Below are 19,868 nucleotides of genomic sequence, written 5' to 3' on the forward strand. Positions count from 1 at the left end.
CGTCGGAGCCCATCAACTTGGCGACCTACTCCATAGGCTCAAAAAAGGGGCCATGGAAGTTGTGAAAGACATGAATTCATCGGGAGGGTGGAGACCTGTCCTGGACTTGAGTGCTCTGAATTTTTTCGTAAAGACCATGAAATTCAGGATGGAAACCAGTCGGTCAGTACTGTCCTCCATTCATCAAGGGGATTGGATGGTTATGATAGACAGGGAGCACGCATACTTTCACATTCCAGTCCACCCAGAATCCAGAAAGTACTTGAGATTTGTGTTCCAGGGCAGGATCAACCAGTTTCGGGCCCTCTGTTTTTGTCTTTCAACAACCCCACAGGTCTTCACCAGGGTTCTCGCCCTAGTAGCAAAGTAGCTACATTTGATAGGCATCAATACATGCCAGTATCTCAATGACTGGCTCCTACGCTCCCCGTCGAGAAACTGTTGCACGGAGGACTTACAGAAGACTCTCCCTTGTCCAGGATCTGGGCCTTCTGTTTAACTTTTCCAAGTCACAACTAGTCCCAACTCAGTTGATCGTCTATTTAGGGATGATAATGGACTCATCAGAGTTTTCGGGCTTTTCCATCTCAGAGAAGAATTCTTTCCTGCCTGCAGACGATTCAGAAATTTCTCATTCTTCCTTCCTTCTCAGCCAAAGAGTGGATGAGCCTCTTGGGCACTCTTTCGTCCATAGAGAAGCTTGTGCTGTTAGGGAGACAGTACTCGAGACCCTTGCAGTTCTTCCAAAAAGCAAGTTGACGCAAGAAGACGTCTCCGGATTCATTTGTCTTCCCCATTACTCCCGAAATCAAGGAGGACCTTTTGGGGTGACTGAGAGAAGAGAGGTTCTTGGTAGGGAAGTGTTTATTCCCTCTGAACCCAAGCCCAACCTTGTTCTCAGACGCTTCAGACCTGGGATTGGGAGCTCATTTACAGAACTCGGAAGTTGCAGGGACGTGGTCGCAAGAAGAAAGATTGTTCCACATCAATGTAAAGGAGCTGAAAACGATACACCTGGCTCTTCGGCATTTTGCTGCGGTGACGCACAACAAAACAATTGCATTCCACTTGGACAACATGACGGCCCTGGCCTGCATAAGGAATCAAAGAGGCATACTCACTTTTTGTCTTTGCTAGGCAGCCAGAGATCTTCTCATTTGGGCCCAGAACAACCCTACTCGGATCGTCACCCACTTCATTCAGGGCAAGATAAACGTTCTTGCAGATGTCATAAAATCATTGTCTTCCCCTGTATTGCTTGTCAGTTTCGGACCCTCTGGCTTGGGCAACAGATGCAATGCGCCAGGATTGGTCTGACCTGGACATGTACAGTATGCCTTCCTGCCATTCAGTATGGTGAGGGAAGTCATCAACAAGTTTCAATCTCACAGCAACTCGTCGATGACGCCAGTGGCCCTGTTTTGGCTGCAGAGGGAATGGTTCCTGGACCTTCTAAGCCTCTTAGTGGACTTCCCAAGATTTCTTCCACAGTGTCGAAGTCTTCTCAAACAATCAGCAATCTCATTTCCTCCACTATCATCTAGGTTTGTCCACTCTCGCTCTGATGAGCTTCAGATTGTCAGGGAGCTTGTCAGAGTGAAAGGATTTTCAAAGGCAGCTGCAGAGGCTATTGCCAACTGTAGACAATAATCTTCATCCAATGTCTATCAGGCTAAGTGGTCATTTTTTTCATGACTGGTGTCAAAGAAACAGTATCGCGGCTTCTGAGACCACTTTAGCTCAAATAGCCAATTTTTAATCTTCCTGTAGATCCATGCTCAGTTATGTCTTTAGGCACAGAGGTTTGGATCTTGCAACAAGTCGGGATCTTAATGACTTGATTAAATCTTTCGATACTTCGAGGGGACATAGACTGCCTTCTATTCCTCGGAACTAGGCGTTGTGCTTCGTTGGCTCTCAGGACCTCCCTTCGAGCCTATTCATACATCTTCCTTGACAGACTTAACGAGGAAGACTCTTTTTGGTTGCTCTAGCGACACCCAAAAGAGTTAGTGGAGTACAGCCTTGGACAAGCAGGTTGGCTTTTCACAAGGTGATGCAGTCTGCATGTTTACACTTGGGTTTCTTGCAAAGAACGAAACCCCAGCCAATCCTTGGCCCCTTTTGTTCTTTATCAAGAACCTTACAGATATCCTGGGACCTACAGACCAGGAGAGAATTCTCTGTCTGGTCAGAGCCTTAAAATGTTACCTGGAGAGAGGTAGAGCATCAGAAGCCCCTCTCGTAACCCCTGGTGTTCCGTAAAGAACATACCTCGTTCTATGCCCATGAATGCGTTATCCCTCTTTCCTAGAGAAGTGATCTCTGAACCCCACAGGAATTCAGAAAGAGGCCCTACCTTTATTGAAAGTTAAAGCCCACGAAGTCCAGACAGTCACCACTTCACTGGCTTTTAAATGCAATCTGTCACTGTCAGACTATTCTTCAATCTACATACTGGACGTGCAGATTTGTGTTTGCCTCTAATTATTTGCGTGATGTAGAAACCACTTATGAAAACTGCAGTACATTAAGATCGTTATCTGTGGCTGGCTTGGTATTGGGGGAGAAAGGGTAAGAGCATGTCTCCTATTTCTCTATCTCCTCGCCTTGAATTTAGGTGATTGAGTTATGGGAGCCTGGGGGTACTATGTACCCGGAGTACCCACCAGTCTTCTAATGGATGGATTTGGTGTTTTACGTTACGGTGTAGGTAACAATGTATTTGGTCAAATTTTCTTGTACCATACCCAGGGGAGGGGCATACCCTTTTGTAAAAGGCTTTAGCAACCATCGGAGTACTCCTTAGCGGCAAGGCACCCCGGTAAAGTAGCGGCGATTCTCAGCTTTACTGCTGCGCCACTACAGGTTGATGATAAGCACCGACCAGAGGCAGTACCTGTCTGCTGTAGCTCTCTCAACAGGTAAGGTTACAAGCATTGTCCAATGCTGGCTACATATCTATTTCAAATTCATCTCCATGACTGAGTATTTTTGAGTAGTTAGTGTCCACATATGGGATTTAGCAATGTAATTACTTGGTAAGTTACTTATATAAAAATGACATTTTTATAATAAAATAAAGTTTTATATATATACTTAACAAGTAATTACATGATCGGAGCCCTCCCACCTCCCCTCTAATGGACATTATGCATGAACGAATTGAATACCTGAGCTAGTTGTACCTATTCTTCCCCGAAAGTGGGCGGGGTCTGTTACCTACACCAAAACAATATGAGTGCTACCATGTAATTTAAAGCTCAAGCTGCCATGAAAAGTAGGAAGTAAGAGCAATGTAAATACTTGGTAAGTATATATAAAACTTTATTTTATCATAAAAATGTAATTTTTGTACCCTGGATGTGCCTTGCAAAATATGTAAGGACTGGTCCAGCCCCTGTGGTGTTACAATCACCCCAAGAGCTCAGGTATGGGCTTTTGTCATAGGAATGCCCAGAACAGTCAAAGCACAAAATGCCTGTTCAGTATTTTATACTGATAATACTAGCAGAACCTTTACTGTCATTGCTTTTACACCTAGTACTATCCAACCCTCTATGAAGTTGGTGTAGAGGTTTCCTACTTTATTTAGAAGAGGCTACATTAGCTCATCACAATCCAGTTACAGAGCAGCATCCTTTGGGTTTGCACTTCACATTGGCTATTAGTCTCAGGATTTCTGTACAGGAGATGAAGCCTTATTCCCTCACTACTGTAAAGTTAGAGGTCGTTTTGTCAGTTCCTTTGAGGCAGTATTTTGTAGAAGATATAGAGGAGATTTCATTGGCAAGATAGGTGTTCTGAAATTCCTCTCTAGGTTTATGAAATAATTCCCCCATAGGGGGTAGTGCTGTCAGTGCATCTCATGTGGTGCACTGTAAGCATTACTTAAGGTTCTTTACAGCATCTCTTTGGCCCCTAGCTGCAGCCTCTTTGATGCCTTTAACTATAACTCCTTTCATATTCTCTTCTTCCAGCTTTCCATCCTCTCCTAACAATTGTTACATATTGCAACTGTGAGGTTTTCCTCCTCTTACACTTTTAAAACCTCTTTACTTTCAGTTTTCCTCTCAGGGCTGAATGACCTCGCCTCATAGTTTCCGGAGCTTGGCCGTTGGCCTAAATTTAATTTGTTTCATACTAACCTGCAGAACTAATATTTGCATGTACCTTTCATGCCCATGACAAACTAACAACATTGAATCCTAAACATTCAATAAAAACATAAAAATACTGCATATATATGCATACACATATACATCCACATACCTACACCTGTAAATACATATATATGAGGAACTTAAGCCCCAAAAACAATAGGCAACAAGCCAGTTGGTCTCTGTGAAATTAGACTGCTGTCGTTTGTTCGCAGTTGTTTAAAGTTAAAATAACCCAATCCCCCCCCCCAGAGCTGGGGGAGCGACAGAGCTCCCTCCAACACCAACCCATTCCTTTCTTTGTCGCGCTCTATCACCCAACTCTTGACAACTCTTTGTCGTATTGGCTGGCAGTCTTACTTTTAGTTATGAAAGCTGTAGGTAGGAGTGTTTCTTTTCTTTTATGCATAGACCAATGGTTTTGATTGCTGATGCAGGGACTTGTGAGCCCAGAAATGCAGATAGCCAGCTGGATGCTATTTGTTTTTAAACGTGTCTGGGAAGGGAGGCAAGACAAAGGACACGGTAAACTGATCAGTTTGTATAAAGAAAAAATCAATTTTATTTTTTATAAATGCTTTAAGATTGGCATAATTTACTAAAACACTCGAAAAAGATGACACCAATTACTATTTCAGATGACACTGAATGGGGTGCACAAGATTCTGTCAAGTATGAACTTAAAACTAAATGCCAGAAAAACCCAAGAGCAGCAAGCAATGAAACAGATGCTGATGTCATTTATCTCAATAGAAAAGGTAAGACTAGTCAACATTATGTTGATGGACACAACGGAATTTTGGTATTTGGGTTTCAGCTGAGAAATAGGGAAACACTAAGCACTGACAGATGTAGTTCTGGAGATATATTAGCACCACAAAAGTTGGCTACTGAACCACAAATGAGTAGACTGTAGCATGTTGACAGTTAACAACTCTCCAGCATGGCAGATTGATATTTACCAAAGGTATCTGCAGCTTAAGTAGTGTTCCTGTAATATGAGTAATTAGGGTGTTAGGTCACTGCATAACAGTTACCTTAAAAACTATTGTAATACTGTATTTGAAATCAAAGGTTAATCAAAAGTTGTACTTTTCCACATTCCTGCATCGATTTACCTTCAGAACTTCCCTGTCATGGATATTCAAAATACCAATGAATTTCTAATGTTATGATATTAGTAATATTGATATTAGAAATACAATGCATTATGCAGTTGTATACAGTAACTCACTGAGATAACAGATTAAAGCATCCGAGCCTACCCCGCTTTAAAAGAGACTCCGATATATCGTTGTATATGTACATGAATGCACGTTTTTGCCATAAGTACAATTATATTTATACCCTGTACCCCTTAAACTACTGTAAAATTATTATAACTGCGTATTTTAACAGTTCACTGCCTAATTTAATTGTTCAAATGAAAATATACCTTAAATTATCATACTAAAATAATTTTAATATTTCAAACAAAAATACACCCCAAACCATCAATCCCAAAACACCCAACATCATCTTAGATTACCCCCCTAAAACTGTTACTCTTAAGTATATACACCCCTAAAGTGCTTATAACAATGATTTGCTAATTTTGAAATATTAATATTAATGTAAACACAGCAAAATATCTATAAAATGTTTAATACAAATTAAACAAATCTTTAATACAAATTTAATAATTGTCTTACAAAACCGTGACAACTAATTGAGTTATTTGTTTTTTCTCATAGTATTGAAGTTCCATTTTCTTTTTTGCTGTAAAGTGTATTTATATACACAAACCATACCCGTAAAGTAAGATAAAAACCTTATTATTAACCGGTTAAGTGTCACCGATGGCATATCTCGGTCGGCCGCATCCCATATCACAATGCCCTTAACATAGTAGCACATCCTACCTCTTTCAAGGATGGTGCGCTACTGAATTCAGAGGCGAAATGCTCTTTCCTCTTACACAAATTGTAGGAACGTCAGTTGGTAACACTATGAGGTAAATTAGCGGTAAATGGCAACTTTATTTGTAGGGGAAGGACAGTCTGACAAGAGGACAACGACCGCCACCTCCTGTTACACTTCTGGCGTTCATTGGTAAACAACTGATATTGCAACACACTCCCTGAGCACCTGAATTAGCCCTGGTCACTGACCAGCCCGAACTATATCCCCATAAATTTACCTACAAAGTGGATAATTAACTGTCAGCATTACCAACGCTACAGGTAAAATCTTGTCAAATGAGTTACCTGAGGTGCCGTTGACAACACTGCTGCAAATGTCAGCCAACATCCCCAATTGTTATTAGTTCCCCGTGCTGTGTGGGTGTGTCCTGCATCAGGTGAACTTTTGGTCATTTAGCCCAACCCCCATTTAAAGAATTTGGATATCAGATTACGACTTTGGACTGTTTTCAACACCTTTTCTCCTGGATTTACACTTTATTGACTGGATTTGGAACTTCTCTCCCGGTTTTGACTTTGGATCGGTACTTTGGACTCGTTATGGATAAGTCAGACAAGAAGACGTTGCAGTCTGCTAGTGCCACTGCTTCCACTTAGTCTACAGCTTCAATGACCGAGCCTTCTGCTGGAGATGCTGCCGCTTATCGGTCCTGCACAACCTGCAAGCGTAGGATGAGCATCTTCAAACATGATCGACATTCTGTTTCTATTTTATGTAGGAAGGTTCAGTGTAGTATCAGTCAGAAATGTGACAAGTGTAGGTCTTGGCCAGTAAATCAAATGTAGGATTATATGAAACAGAAAATCCTTAGCCTCGAAGAGTAAGCGCAGGTCAGGACCAGCTGTAGAGTTACAATCAGTAGATAAGGAAGAGTTAGATTCAGAGTTATTCAAGAAGTTAGAGGACAGGTTATCATCCAGTATGCCTAGCCTATTTTCTAGCCTGATGAGTAAGTTAACTGAGAATAGAGAAGTGGTAGTAGTAGCATAGTTGATTCTAAGCGTTCTTTTTCAGCCCCCTTGCCTGTTCCAGAACCAGCCCTAACGGGTGCCAGGGGTCATGGAGAACGACAAGCCTCGAAGGTAGGTTCTGCCCCCCAGCGCAGAGCAGACAGTGTTGGCAGCAGATGCCCCCTTCCCACTCAAGGTGTAAGTTCTGAGGTTGATGTAGCGTTAGGTAAGACACAGATGAGTAGGGATAATAGGTTAGGAAGTGTTCAGGAAGAGAAGTGGAAGGTGCAGGCTTCTTCGCGTTCAGGTTCGTTTGGGGTTTCTGGTGTGACAGCTTTGTCTTTGGATCCATCTTCAGTTTCATTTCCTGGTTCGAGTTCTTTACAACAGAAGGTTTCTAAGTCCATGGTTGAATGTTCGGATGTGGTTTCGGGTTTGTCTGGTTCTAAAGGGTTGGAGAGTGCTCCTTCATCTTCGAAGGTTCCTTTTCCTTCAGTAGATAAGTTTGGTTCATCTTGTGGTGGTGGTAATTCTGGTGGTCAGGTTTTCAATTTGGCCCAATATAATGCAGATTTGTTGGGTTTGTCGCAGGATTATAGATTACTAGTTAGGCAGTGTTTCAATTTTGGGTTTCCCAGTACTCACGATCACATCTTGAAGAATTTTCCTGAGTTTGCTAATGATGTCTGTCAAGATTATCAAGGGGGAAGTGTCGGTCTATTTTCTTTCTCTAAAAACTATGGCCTCTTCTGCTGCTTCTGAGTTTTCTTTTCCCCAATTTCTTCCAAGCCTTCTTCCAATGTCTTTACACAATCTTCTCTATCGGGTCACTCTTCGGAGGGCTCTTCGGAGTCTTCTCTCACTAATCCTGTTTCTTTGCCATTAACTCAGCAGAGCAAAGAATTTTCAATGGTTCAATCCTGTAATGTTGAGTTTCAGCTGCTCCCTCTGTTTCTCTTTGGGGATGAGGGAAGTTGTACTTTAGCACCTTGCACGGGTCCTGTAGTTTCTCAGGCTTCTGGTCTAGATGCTTCACAGGCAGTTGCGGAGTCTTCCGCAACTCCATACACTCATCCTCTACTGGGTTTAAGACGTAATGTGTCCACCGCGGTCCTTGCGGATGTTACGGCAGTTGGCATTTCGTCTGCGCCATCGTTGAGTGTATCAGTACCGATGGTGTCCTCAGCCACTTCTTTCACTAAGGCAGCTGGTAATTTTCCTTCTTCAGTCCCCATTGGTTCTGCAGCTCGTAGCTTGTCCTTAGAAACACCTTTGAGTACTGGACCAGTTGGTATGTTCTCCACCTGTCTAATGTCGGCGGTAGGTGCTCCGGTGGTTACTCCGAGTGTGGCTTCTTCCTTTTTCTCTCCTTCTTCTACATCTTTCTCAACTTTTCCTGCGGCTATTTCTGTTCCTCCTTCTAAGGTGTTCAATGTGGGTTCGGCTTTGGTTCCAGGTCACCAGGGAGTTCTTCCTCCCTCTCCCTTAATCAGTGTGACTTCAGCTCCGGATACCCGTCCTGGTGCGGTGTTGGTTCATCCAGGGTTGGGTGGATTGGGTGTTGCAGCCTCTCCGCTCTCAGGGGTGGGCGTTTGTTGCCCAGGTGTGGTCAGCCCAGGTGTTACGTCATCGTCGCTGGGTGGTGCAGGGTTTACGCAGTCGAGTGCAACTGGCTCAGGAGTTTTGTCATCGGCTTTAGTTGGTACAGGGTTTGTGCAACTGGGTATGGTTGGCTCAGGTATGATGGGGTCAGGTACGTCAGGTGTTGGTCTTGCGCATCCAGGTGTAGCGAGTTCTTGGTTATCAGGTGCAGCTCTTGCGGGTGATCAGCCTGTCTCTTTTCCTGTTCGGTTTGGTCGGACCAGTCTGACAGAGAATGCTCTTTTTGAGGAAGAGGGCCTGGTACCAGATATAGGTTTTCTCTTGCAAATGAAAGCGAGATAAGTGGATGGTGGACTTTATCCATTCTCTCTATCCGCAGTCCAAGGCTCCTGAAGAACCTACACAACCAAGCCAAGCAATGTTTGGATCGTTGTAAGCGACTAAACCAGTAGTCTTCCAAACATCAAGTAAACTGGTTTGGTTTGACCGAGTCAAGCAGGCGTTGAGGTAGGCGGGGACCCTAGGTTAGCTTCTCTTATCGGGTCAGGTAGACAAGATTCAACCTTGCTTCCTAATCGGCAGGAGTTCTTTTGGGTAGCGGGTAACCCTTCTACTGGTGTCAGAGTTCCACTCAACGAGTCTGTTGAGGCCCTTCTCTCTCGGGTTCCTTCGTCGAATCGTTTGGTAGTGGTTACATCTCGTGAGGCTTGTATTTTGGAGGACACCTTTTCGCAGCCAGTCTGAGGCCTTGTCCCACTCTATGTGGATGTTGTCTGGGTTGATGGGGCTTCTGAAATAAGATGGGTATACTACCCATGATTTTGTACTGTTTGACAACCTCCATCACTTCAGTTTCGATGGGGTTGGCATATCAGGCTAACATTTCGGCTGGCTGTACAACATTCTTTGGCAGGAAAAGGAGGGACTTCTTTTTAAATCATTTGCCGCCTCACTATCCAGACATGCAACAGTCTTTTTAGAGAGAAGGATGTCTCCTCCGTGGTCAATTTCGTGTTGTCGTCATCAGCAGTAGCGTCACAGCAGGCTAGGATTCATGTGGTGGCTCAGGGTTCAAGATCATCTGAAGGATCCAGGATGCCATCTCCAGCTAAGCGATCAAGTTCTAAGTCCCCTGTAAGATCGCCGAAGCAGGTCCATTTTGTTTCTAAGGGTTCGGCTTCTGCCTCAGATTTGAAACCTTTCAAGAGTGGTTTTTGGAAGTAGGAGATATTCCCTTCTCCTGTACCTGTGGGAGGTTGCCTTGCTCCTTTTTGGAACATCTGGAAGGAGTGGGGCGCAGAGAGTTGGGTAGTGGAGGTGTCAAGGGAGGGGTACATTGTCCCGTTTCATTCTCGTCCTCCTCCATCCAGCTCCCCGGTTTGCCTTCCCAGTTATTCCCCACCCAACATCAAAGGGATAGCTTTAGCGGCGGAGATCCAAGTCCTTTCGGAGAAGGGGGCAATAGAGCCCGCTCCTCCTTCTCAGGGGTTTTGCAGCTGGATCTTCGTGGCTCCAAAAGCAGGAGGGTCTTGGAGACCCATTATAGATCATCCGGGTCTCAACCGGCTGGTAGGTCAACGAAGTTTCACATAGAAACTTCACAGTCGGTGCTGTGGTCAGTTCAGAGAGACGATTGGATGGTTTCAGTGGACCTCAAGGATGCATATCTCCATTCCGATTCATCAGGAATCTCGGAGATTCCTTCGTTTCTTGGGTCCAACTGGAACGTTCTAGTTCAAGGTCCTCTGCTTCGGTCTAACCACAGCACCTCAGGTATTCACAAGGGTAATGTCTCCAATTTTGGACGTAATGCATCGTCAGGGATTTCAAATGAGGAGATGCCTCGACGATTGGTTGGCTCAGGCTTCATCTGTGGATGGAGTGTTGCAGGCAAGGGATTTCTTACTGAACTATGTCAGACCTTAGGAATTCGGATCAGTTTGAACAAAAGCTCTCTAATTCCAGCTCAAGTCAAGACCTATTTGGGGATGGAGATTCAGACGCATCTTTTGAGGGCTTTCCCAACAGAGGAACGAATTCTTGCGGTTCTAGGTCAACTAGAGGTATTCCTGTTGGACAGGGCTCAACCAGTGAGCTTGTGGAAGAGCTTGTTGGGTCAAATGCCCTCCCTCTTGCTACTAGTTCCAGGGTCTCGTCTCCGGATGCGTTCTCCGCAGGTGTGTCTCAGGAATCGCTGGGACTTTCGGGAAGAGAAAGCAGTTGTGGTCTGGGACGATTCTTGCCTGAAGGATCTTTGGTGGTGGTCAGAAGAACCTCATCTGACCATCAGCGTAAGGTTGGACTAACCCTCTTCGAGACGTTCATCTGTACACAGATGCCTCAGATCAGGGTTGGGCTGTGACCCTGGAGGAATCTGAGGCCAGAGGCCTCTGGAGGGATCTGGATCGAGAGTAGTCCATAAATTTCCGGGGGTTGAGAGCAGTAGAAGAGGCTCTAAGTTGCTTTTCAGAGCAAGTAAGCAACAAGGTAGTAGCTCTCTTTTGCGACAATGTTACCCGTGTTGTATCTAAAGAAAGAGGAACAAGATCGCATGTCTTAAACAGCGTAGCACAGAGAGTTCTTCGTTGGTGCGAGGACTGCAGGGTTTCTCTTATCCCTCAGTTTGTGTCGGGGAAGCTCAGTGTTCTAGCAGACGCATTGAGTCCTTCTCAGGAAGTTCTCGGGGGCGAATGGACTCTGGTTCAGGAAGAAGTACAACATCTCTTGAGGAGGTGGCCAGCGACTGGATCTTTTTGCCACAAGAATGAATTTCCGTCTGCCGGTCTACTTCTCCCCAGTAGCAGACCCCATGTCGTGCAGGACAGATGCAATGCTGCACTCCTGGGACAACCTTCAAGTGTATGCATTCCCTCCTTTCAGGTTGATTCAACAGGTACTGATCAAACTCAGGAACAGTATCAACACTCAGATGACCTTGATAAGCCCCTTCTGGCCCCAAGACCTTGGTTTCCAGACCTTCTGGATATGTTGACAGAAGTTCCAGTATTCCTTCCAGAGAGGAAAGATCTTCTCAGACAGCCTCATTTCCATTACTCCCATCGGAACCTCCGTGTGCCAAAGCTAGCTGCCTGGAGACTGTCCAGCGAGCAGCCCATCATTCAGGACTCTCTAAGGCAGTGGCTCACCAACTGCCTTTCTGTCCAAGAAGATCAACTAGGAAACTATACCAGAGTAGGTGGACTATGTACCGTAGTTGGTGCCGGAAAGAGGGGCATAGCATTTCACGTCCATCAGTTGCAAAAGTGGCAGATTTCCTCTTGTTTTTTAGGAAGGAGAAGAACTTGTCATATTCTACGATTGCGAGATATAGGTCGATGCTCAGTAGCATGTTCAGGTTTCACCTGCCTGAGCTTTCGACCAGTTGAATTTTGCACAATCTATTAAGAGCTTTTAGAATAGAACGTCCAGTTTTTCCGCTTCAGGACCCCTCGTTGGATCTAGCGGCTGTTTTGAGACTTTTGAGCTCTTCATCTTTCGAACCCTTGGAGTCGTTATCCTTAAGAGAGTTAACCAAGAACGTGTTATTTTTAGTTGCTCTGGCTACAGCAAGAAAAATTGGTGAGATTCAGGCAGTGGCCAGGACGGTATCCTTTTCGGGGCGGGATATCTTTCTTTCTTGCCAGAATTTGTTGCGAAGTCTGAATCTGAAATGAATCCTCTTCCTAGATCGTTTGAAGTTTCATCATTGGATGATTTTGTAGGAGGTGACACATCCGAAATGCTGCTGTGTCCAGTTAGAGCTCTCAAAGCTTATTTGCCAAGTACTGAGAAATTTTTGCCTCGTCCGAGAACCTTACTTGTTTCCCCTAGGTATCCATCTCGTCCTATTTCTAAAAAATGCAGTTAGTTTCTTCTTGCGAGAGGTTATTAGTCAAGCGTCGGGGGGTTCTTCATCATTTTCAGAGCCTTCGAGTTCTTCACGTCCAAGGGCGCATAATATCAGGGGGATGGCTACTTCTTCGGCTTCCTTGACGAATTTGTCGGTGTCGGCAATCTTGGAGGCGGCTACTTAGAAGTCAGTGTCGGTTTTCACAACGTTCTACCTTAGGGATACTCAGTTTTCTTCAGAGAAGGGTTACTCGCTGGGTCCTTTTGTTCCGACTAACTCAATTTTTTAGTTAGCTTGTATTGTTAGGGTGCTAGGAGATTAGGTAGTAGTGAGTGGTAGTCTAAATGAACTGAAGCGTCTCTGTTGGTCAGGGTTCATATTGAGTATATTGTTTTGTTTTTAGGCCTTTGAGGTTAGGCAGATCCCGATGGTCATGTTGGAATATCATCAGCTACTTCTGCACAGTCATCTGCGTCAGCGAGCAGTAGAGAACTCGAAGGTCCTGCACACTCAACTTCTCCTCCAGACATGAGAGGCTGAATAGCCACATGGGAGGTTTGACTTTTCCCCTCCATTCATGAGAAGTATAGAATATCACATGGGAGGCACTTCTGACTCAGACGGTACCTTAGACACGAGACTGACGGTGGGGTACGCTCTCTACAAGCATCCTCACCTACCGAGTTGGAAAACTAGGTGAGGACACACACATTTACACATAGTAGGTTGATAATGAGTTACCTGCTTATTCTCCATTGACAGGTCAGGCTGAATTAGATTGATCCCACCTCCATTAAAATTTTGTTAATGGGCTAATTCAGGTGTTCAGGGAGTGTATTGCAATATGAATTTTTCATAATAAATATAATATTGTAATACCTGAAGTCCTGAATGATTCCCACCCTCCTCCCAACTTCAATTTTTGATAGAGAGTGACTCAATTGGGAATGTCGGCCTCTGTTGGCTGGTATTTGCAGCAGCGTTGTCAACGGTACCTCAGGTAACTCATTTGACAAGATTTTACCTGTAGCGTTGGCAATGCTGACAGTAAATTACACACTTTGTGGGTAAGTTTATGGGAATATAGTTCGGGCTGGTCAGTGACCAGGGCTAATTCAGGTGTTCAGGTAAGTATTACAATATTAGTTTTATTATGAAAACTTTTTTTCTTTTTGTATGATCCCATTTTTCCCCCCATAATGAACGATCTAAAGTGAAGAAAAATCTTTTGCCTGAAGAGATATTATCACTACTCGTTGGAGACAATGATGATGACTATGATAAAAAGAAATAACGGCACCTTTTCCATAATCATCACAAAAATTACTTTCTCTCTCTCTCTCTGTCTCTTGCAGATTCCACGAACTTTTTGTTCAGGATAAGGGAAGCCCAGTGGGATTCTTTACTGTTCGTTCACCCAAAGGTGTGAAATTTAGTGTTTAGGATAAGGAAACCCTGTGAAGTTTTTTTTAGGTTTTTTTTTTTTTCTTTTTCTATACTGTATATGACAAAGTCATGGAGCATGTAGTACCAGTAACGAACAGATTTTCCATCTAGTTTCTAGATGAATATGTAGAAAGTTTGTCTACAATATCAAGTGCACTAAAATGGTATGATACAAATGAAAATGAAATTAAACAATTCATTAATCTACTGGCTCTATTTTTCAGGGAATGGCATTCGAAAGAATAATTTTTTCCTTTTATGTTCCATGCTTATAATCTCTAGGATATAAAAATGCAAAATAAATTCTTTCGTCTTTTCATAGAATTGGGATATAAAAATGCAAAATAAATTCTTTCACAAAAAAGCACAAAAATTACCAGACCAAATGACCGCACTACAAGCTAGAAAATGTGATGATACGGGAGCAGCAACGTCTGTCATAAATGACAGTTAACAGGTTAATATAAACTGCAGGACAGTACAGGCAGTCCCCAGTTTACGACGGGGGTTCTGTTCTTGCGCCGCGTCGTAACCCGAAAATCGTTGTAAGCCGGAAAATCGTCGAAAATCGTCAAAAATCATAAGAAAACCTTACTTTTAATGCTCTGGGTACATTGAAAACGATGTAAACTGCATTATTATTGAGTTTTACATCAAAAAAACCTTCAAATTATGATTATTCTGCCATTTTGGGGCCATATTTCTTCCGTCGGATCGGGCGTATGATGACGCGTCAGTAACCCCGGAACATGCGTCGTAAGCCAGGAAATAATTTCTGATGAATATATTTGAAAAGCGTCGTAACCTCAGAACGTCGTAAGCCGGAACCGTCGTAAACCGGGGACTGCCTGTATATAGTACAGTATTGTAAAGTGAAATTACAGGGTACTGTAAGCATAAACATGTATTCATGAGTGGGTGATGCACTTTCTCCCTCACTCAAACTCCCAGCATTCTTTTTGGCACCTGATTTGAAAAAACAGTTTGGAGCGCGATCTGCAGGCAAAACCCCTCAAACTGATATTTTCATTTCGCACCAATATACAGGCAGTCCCCGGTTTACGACGAGGGTTCCGTTTTTACGCCGCGTCGTAAACCGAAAATTGTCATAAACCGAAAAATCGTTGAAAATCGTCAAAAATCATAAGAAAATCTTACTTTTAATGCTTTGGGTGCATTGAAAACGATGTAAACTGCATTTTCATTGAGTTTTCATAAAAGAAAAACTCCAAATTATGATTATTCTGCCGTTTTGGAGCCATATTTCTTCCGTCAGATTGGTGTACGACGCGTCATAACCCCGGAACATGCGTCGTAAACCGAGAAATAATTTCTGATGAATATATTTGAAAAGCGTCGTAACCTCGGAACGTCGTAAGCCGGACCTGTCGTAAACCGGGGACTGCCTGTATCTGAAAGTACAATATACCACGGTCTGTTATCTGTGTGCTACTGTATTGTTATTAGATGTAATATGAAATTAAAATTTGCTAATTTTCAGCCATGGTGTGGTATGACTGGGCCAATGAGAGGCTGAACACATTGCATTATATTCTAGCAAGAGGCCACAGAAACATCTTAACAAGAGTGCAAAGAATATTTCTTGAATTTTCATAATAATCACATCACATTTTTTTGTAGATTTCATTAAATAAAATATCCAAAAGATATTACTAACATACACCTGTAACAAAGTGTTTTTGAATCCATGAATCATTAAAACGTGCTGTGAAAAAATTATACTAAGTTTTTTCTTTTAACTATTTCTGTGTTATCTACAACACACTTCATGCATGAATGTCAGGATTTGAGACTAATTCTCACATGTCAGTAAAATTATTTAACACTGCATCACTTTAATTCATATTCATGATCGTACAAGGTACTGTATAGAAGATTTTCAGGGAAGGAGAGAGAGATTACCTTGGAATTTTGCTGTGTAGTTTTTATTAGTGCATTTAACATTTTCAGTCATTTAAAAAATATTTTTGTTTAATTTTGTGTTAGCATGGTTTATGTGGAACATATTGATTTTTTTCTATTGCCTGTTAAACTTTTTTATTATTTTGTTACAAATAACAAGAGGTGTGAAGCTTTTAAACATTATATAGGCTGCAAATAATGATTCCTTGTATTATCATAATGGTTTCCATTATCTTATCAAGTAATTTCAATAAACTTTTGTCAGTTGTGTTTTGTTAATACTACTTAGCCCTTTCCTGTCCAATTGACGTAATATTACGCAATAACCCCCTACCCCCCTTCTTTTCTGACTGACGTAATTTTACGTAAAATTTACCGACATTTTTCGTACGTGTGGTAGGGTAAATTTTTTTATTTTCGGACAGTTGGTGGTTTCCATAGGCTAAAGCATACCTTGGACCGTGTAACTCAGGCATCAATACGCCAGGCAAGCAGTCCCTATACTGCGCATGCGCAAATCCCTGGCATAGTAAATTTCTCACAATGAAATCAGCTGATCCTACCCACGTTTCTCTCTCGTATCTTACATTTTTTTTTTATAAAATGTAGGATTACATTATTGGAAACACTCTGTTTCGTACCCTTTATTTCCTATAAATTTTTTTAGCTCCTCTACTGTGCATGCGCAAATCCATGGCGTAGTAAAATTCTCACAATGACATCAGCTGATCCCACCCACGCAGGCCTGGCAGGCCACACTTCTGTCAGAGATCATGCGTACGAGGTTGGGTAAACACGTGTGGCTGTTTACATACAGCGACGTCAATCGAGAACAGTTTCCAACATGCTTTCGCAAAGTTTTTACGGTAAAACTAGCGGAAAACGCATTAGTGCATCACATAAGAGACGTCTGGATTTTAGGCAGGGCTCTGAATCTCATTTTTCATTATCATATATATCGATATTTAGAGAATTTTGTTGGCTTTCTCATAAAAAATAATTCATTCACCTAACTGTTATAGCTTTTGAGCTACAAACTATAATGTTGACAACGGTAACATTTTTTTTCGTTTCGAACAGCTTATAACGTCAAAATGAAACTGTTGCCGTTACCAAAGCCATTTTTCTTGACTCTCACTTTATTCTTCAACCTTTCCTCTACATTTTTGTATATTTACAAAGTAATTTCTATGAAAAATATCCGAGCTAGGGCTCTTCAAAAAAAATGTCTAGCGATAATTCTCACCGTATGCCGGGCAGCGCGCTCTGTTTCTTACCCTATTTTTTATAAATTTTTCACCAACTGGACTTATTCGTTTTTCATTCTTTTATATGTCGATATTTAGAGAATTTTCTCGGCTTTCTCATAAAAAATAATTCATTCGCCTAACTGTTATAGTTTCTGAGCTACAAACAATAATGTTGACAACGGTAACTTTTTTTTTCGTTGATCAACTTAAAACGCCAAAATGATACTGTTGCCATTACCAAAGCCATTTTTCTTAACTCTCCTTTATTCTTCAACTTTTCCTCTACATTTTCGTATATTTACAAAGTAATTTCTATGAAAAATAACCGAGATAGGGCTCTTCAAAAAGATTTTTTTGTAGCGATAATTCTCACCATACGCTGGGCAGAGCGCTCTGTTTCTTACCCTCTTTTCTATCAATTTTTCACCAACTGGACTTATTCGTTTTTATTGTTTTATATGTCAATATTTAGAGAATTGTGTTGGCTTTTTCATAAAAAATAATTCATTCGCCTAACTGTTATAGCTTTTGAGCTACGAACGATAATGTTGACAACGGTAACATTTTTTTTTCGTTTCGATCAATTTATAACTTCAAAATGAAACTGTTGCCGTTACCAAAGCCATTTTTCTTGACTTTCCCTTTATTCTTCAACTTTTTCTCTACATTTTCGTATATTTACAAAGTAATTTCTATGAAAAATAACCGAGATAGGGTTCTTCAAAAAAAATTTTTTCTAGCGATAATTCTCACCATAGGCCGGGCAGAGCGCTCTGTTTCTCACCCTCTTTTCTATAAATTTTTTCACCAACTGGACTTATTCGTTTTCCATTGTTTTATATGTCAGTATTTAGGGAATTTTGTTGGCTTTCTCATTAAAAATAATTCATTTGTCTGACTTTCATAGTTTTTGGGTTACGAACGAAAATATAAAAATAAGTAAAGAATTTTTTTTTCGTTAAATAACTCACATTTTTTCGTATTTAGAGGGCTGGGACTCTTATTCTGACTATTCCACCATAAAATATAAACATTTAGAAAAAAAAGGACAGCAAAATGAACGTTGTTGGCATAAAATTTATATTTTTGCTGAATTTTCGAAATAATTATTTTTTCGCACTATCGAGCGCTCCCAGACACATTGGGGCTCATGTACCCTCAGTGGTGTGATAACTAAGCAGATAGGAAAGGGTTAATATGAGAATGTATTTAGATCTGAACCAGTTCACTTACTGAGACAATTAATCTAAGTGTAACCATCCTAAAAATTAAAATTCCACCTCTCTGGATTAGGCATTACTCACGCCAGTACATAAGAATGCAAAGTAAGTAGTCACATAATGGAACATATACAGTACAATAAAAAGATCCAAATTGTGCAGTATTCATTGATGGTCAAAATTCATATATCTTATTACCTAGACTATTTGTTATTACTAATAAGATTATGTTCATAGCAAAATTATCTTCGATCTTATCTGTAGCCAAAGTTATGAAAACTCACCAGCACAAAAGTTCCCAATTTTCAGCGATTCCGTAAGTGCCACAGAGGCACTTTAAACTTTCAGTCCAAAAAATTCCTTGTTCAATAGCTCAAGCAGTTTATATATATAATATATTAAGTTGGTATGCATTGAGCTGAGCTAAGTCCCAATGCATGTAGGCATCAGATAGCGTGAAGTTGTAGATAAAGTAGCTAAGTCTACAGCTGTCATGCCTTAGCTCAGTGGGAAAAATACTTTTTTTGTTTTGATGGTTTACATGTTGACTGTTCATGGTGTTAAAAGAAGGCTAAAACTTTAACATTAATGCATTTATAATTTTGCCATGCGAGTACAGTAATTAATATTTTTAGTTTATAAAGTAGCATCTCTTAAGAATCTTAGTGGTCTAACCTAGCCTAAAACTTACCATTAATGTTTCACCCTTTAATGCTTTAAACCTTTGATGCTCTGATATTTTGTAACTTTGTCAAGGGATTGTAGAATGTTATATTCTACCTTGAAAGCATTTATAACATTAAAATGTAAATAATTTTGTTTGCAGAACTATTTTAGCAAGTCTGTCAATGATCTCTACCATCCAGATTAATGAGGTCACACTGTATACAGATATATAAAGCATATAATTCATGCTCATAATTTAGATGGTTTCATTGTCGTGGGATAATCATCAATTCAGCATCCATAAACACCTTATTGTGGAACTATTTTTAAATATATTTTCTCTTTGTAGTACTCTCTTCAAGTTTGACATGGGTACCAATTGGCAATCAGACAGATATATTCAAGCCTGCAAACATGGGCCCTTTACATGATGACATTCTGCTTGCAAAAATGAACCCAGGTCATTTAATACATTTAGAAGCCTATGCTGTAAAAGGTTGGTATTTCATTTAATTTTGTATACTTAATTAATTTTAAGACTGTCTTCAGAAAGCTGTAATTGGCTCATGTATGGAATTTGTAGCTTTTATATTTTAGTGTTGTCTGTTAAGAGTACCGTACCAATTTTATTCACAGCAGTTTCTCAACAAACTTCTTTACGTATCTGCTTCATCATTATGGAGGATTTTGTTCTGTTACCCCTTTAGACATGATGCATTTAACTAATAAATGTCGGGTGCTTTTTTATGGTATAACTTTTATCATTCAAATTTAGGCTAAACCATAAGGTCTTTGTTACTTATCAAGAAGGCCAGATTTCTTGAAGTATTTTATTAGGT

At 41.2% G+C, this 19,868-nt stretch overlaps 1 protein-coding gene across 2 annotated transcripts in view; it reads left to right on the forward strand.

Annotated features, from left to right (window-relative positions):
* Positions 1 to 19,868, forward strand: part of Polr1C (RNA polymerase I and III subunit C) — a 63,863-nt gene that overhangs the window by 28,476 nt on the left and 15,519 nt on the right. Inside the window, exons 4-5 of one of the 2 annotated variants that reach the window (XM_067111335.1) lie at positions 4,799 to 4,918; positions 19,379 to 19,525. In XM_067111335.1, the coding sequence (XP_066967436.1) occupies positions 4,799 to 4,918; positions 19,379 to 19,525 (267 nt within the window). The remainder of the gene's footprint in view (positions 1 to 4,798; positions 4,919 to 19,378; positions 19,526 to 19,868) is intronic. The other variant, XM_067111336.1, reaches the window with a different exon arrangement.

This window comes from Macrobrachium rosenbergii, chromosome 11, assembly GCF_040412425.1.
Source record: "Macrobrachium rosenbergii isolate ZJJX-2024 chromosome 11, ASM4041242v1, whole genome shotgun sequence".
NCBI lineage: Eukaryota > Metazoa > Arthropoda > Malacostraca > Decapoda > Palaemonidae > Macrobrachium > Macrobrachium rosenbergii.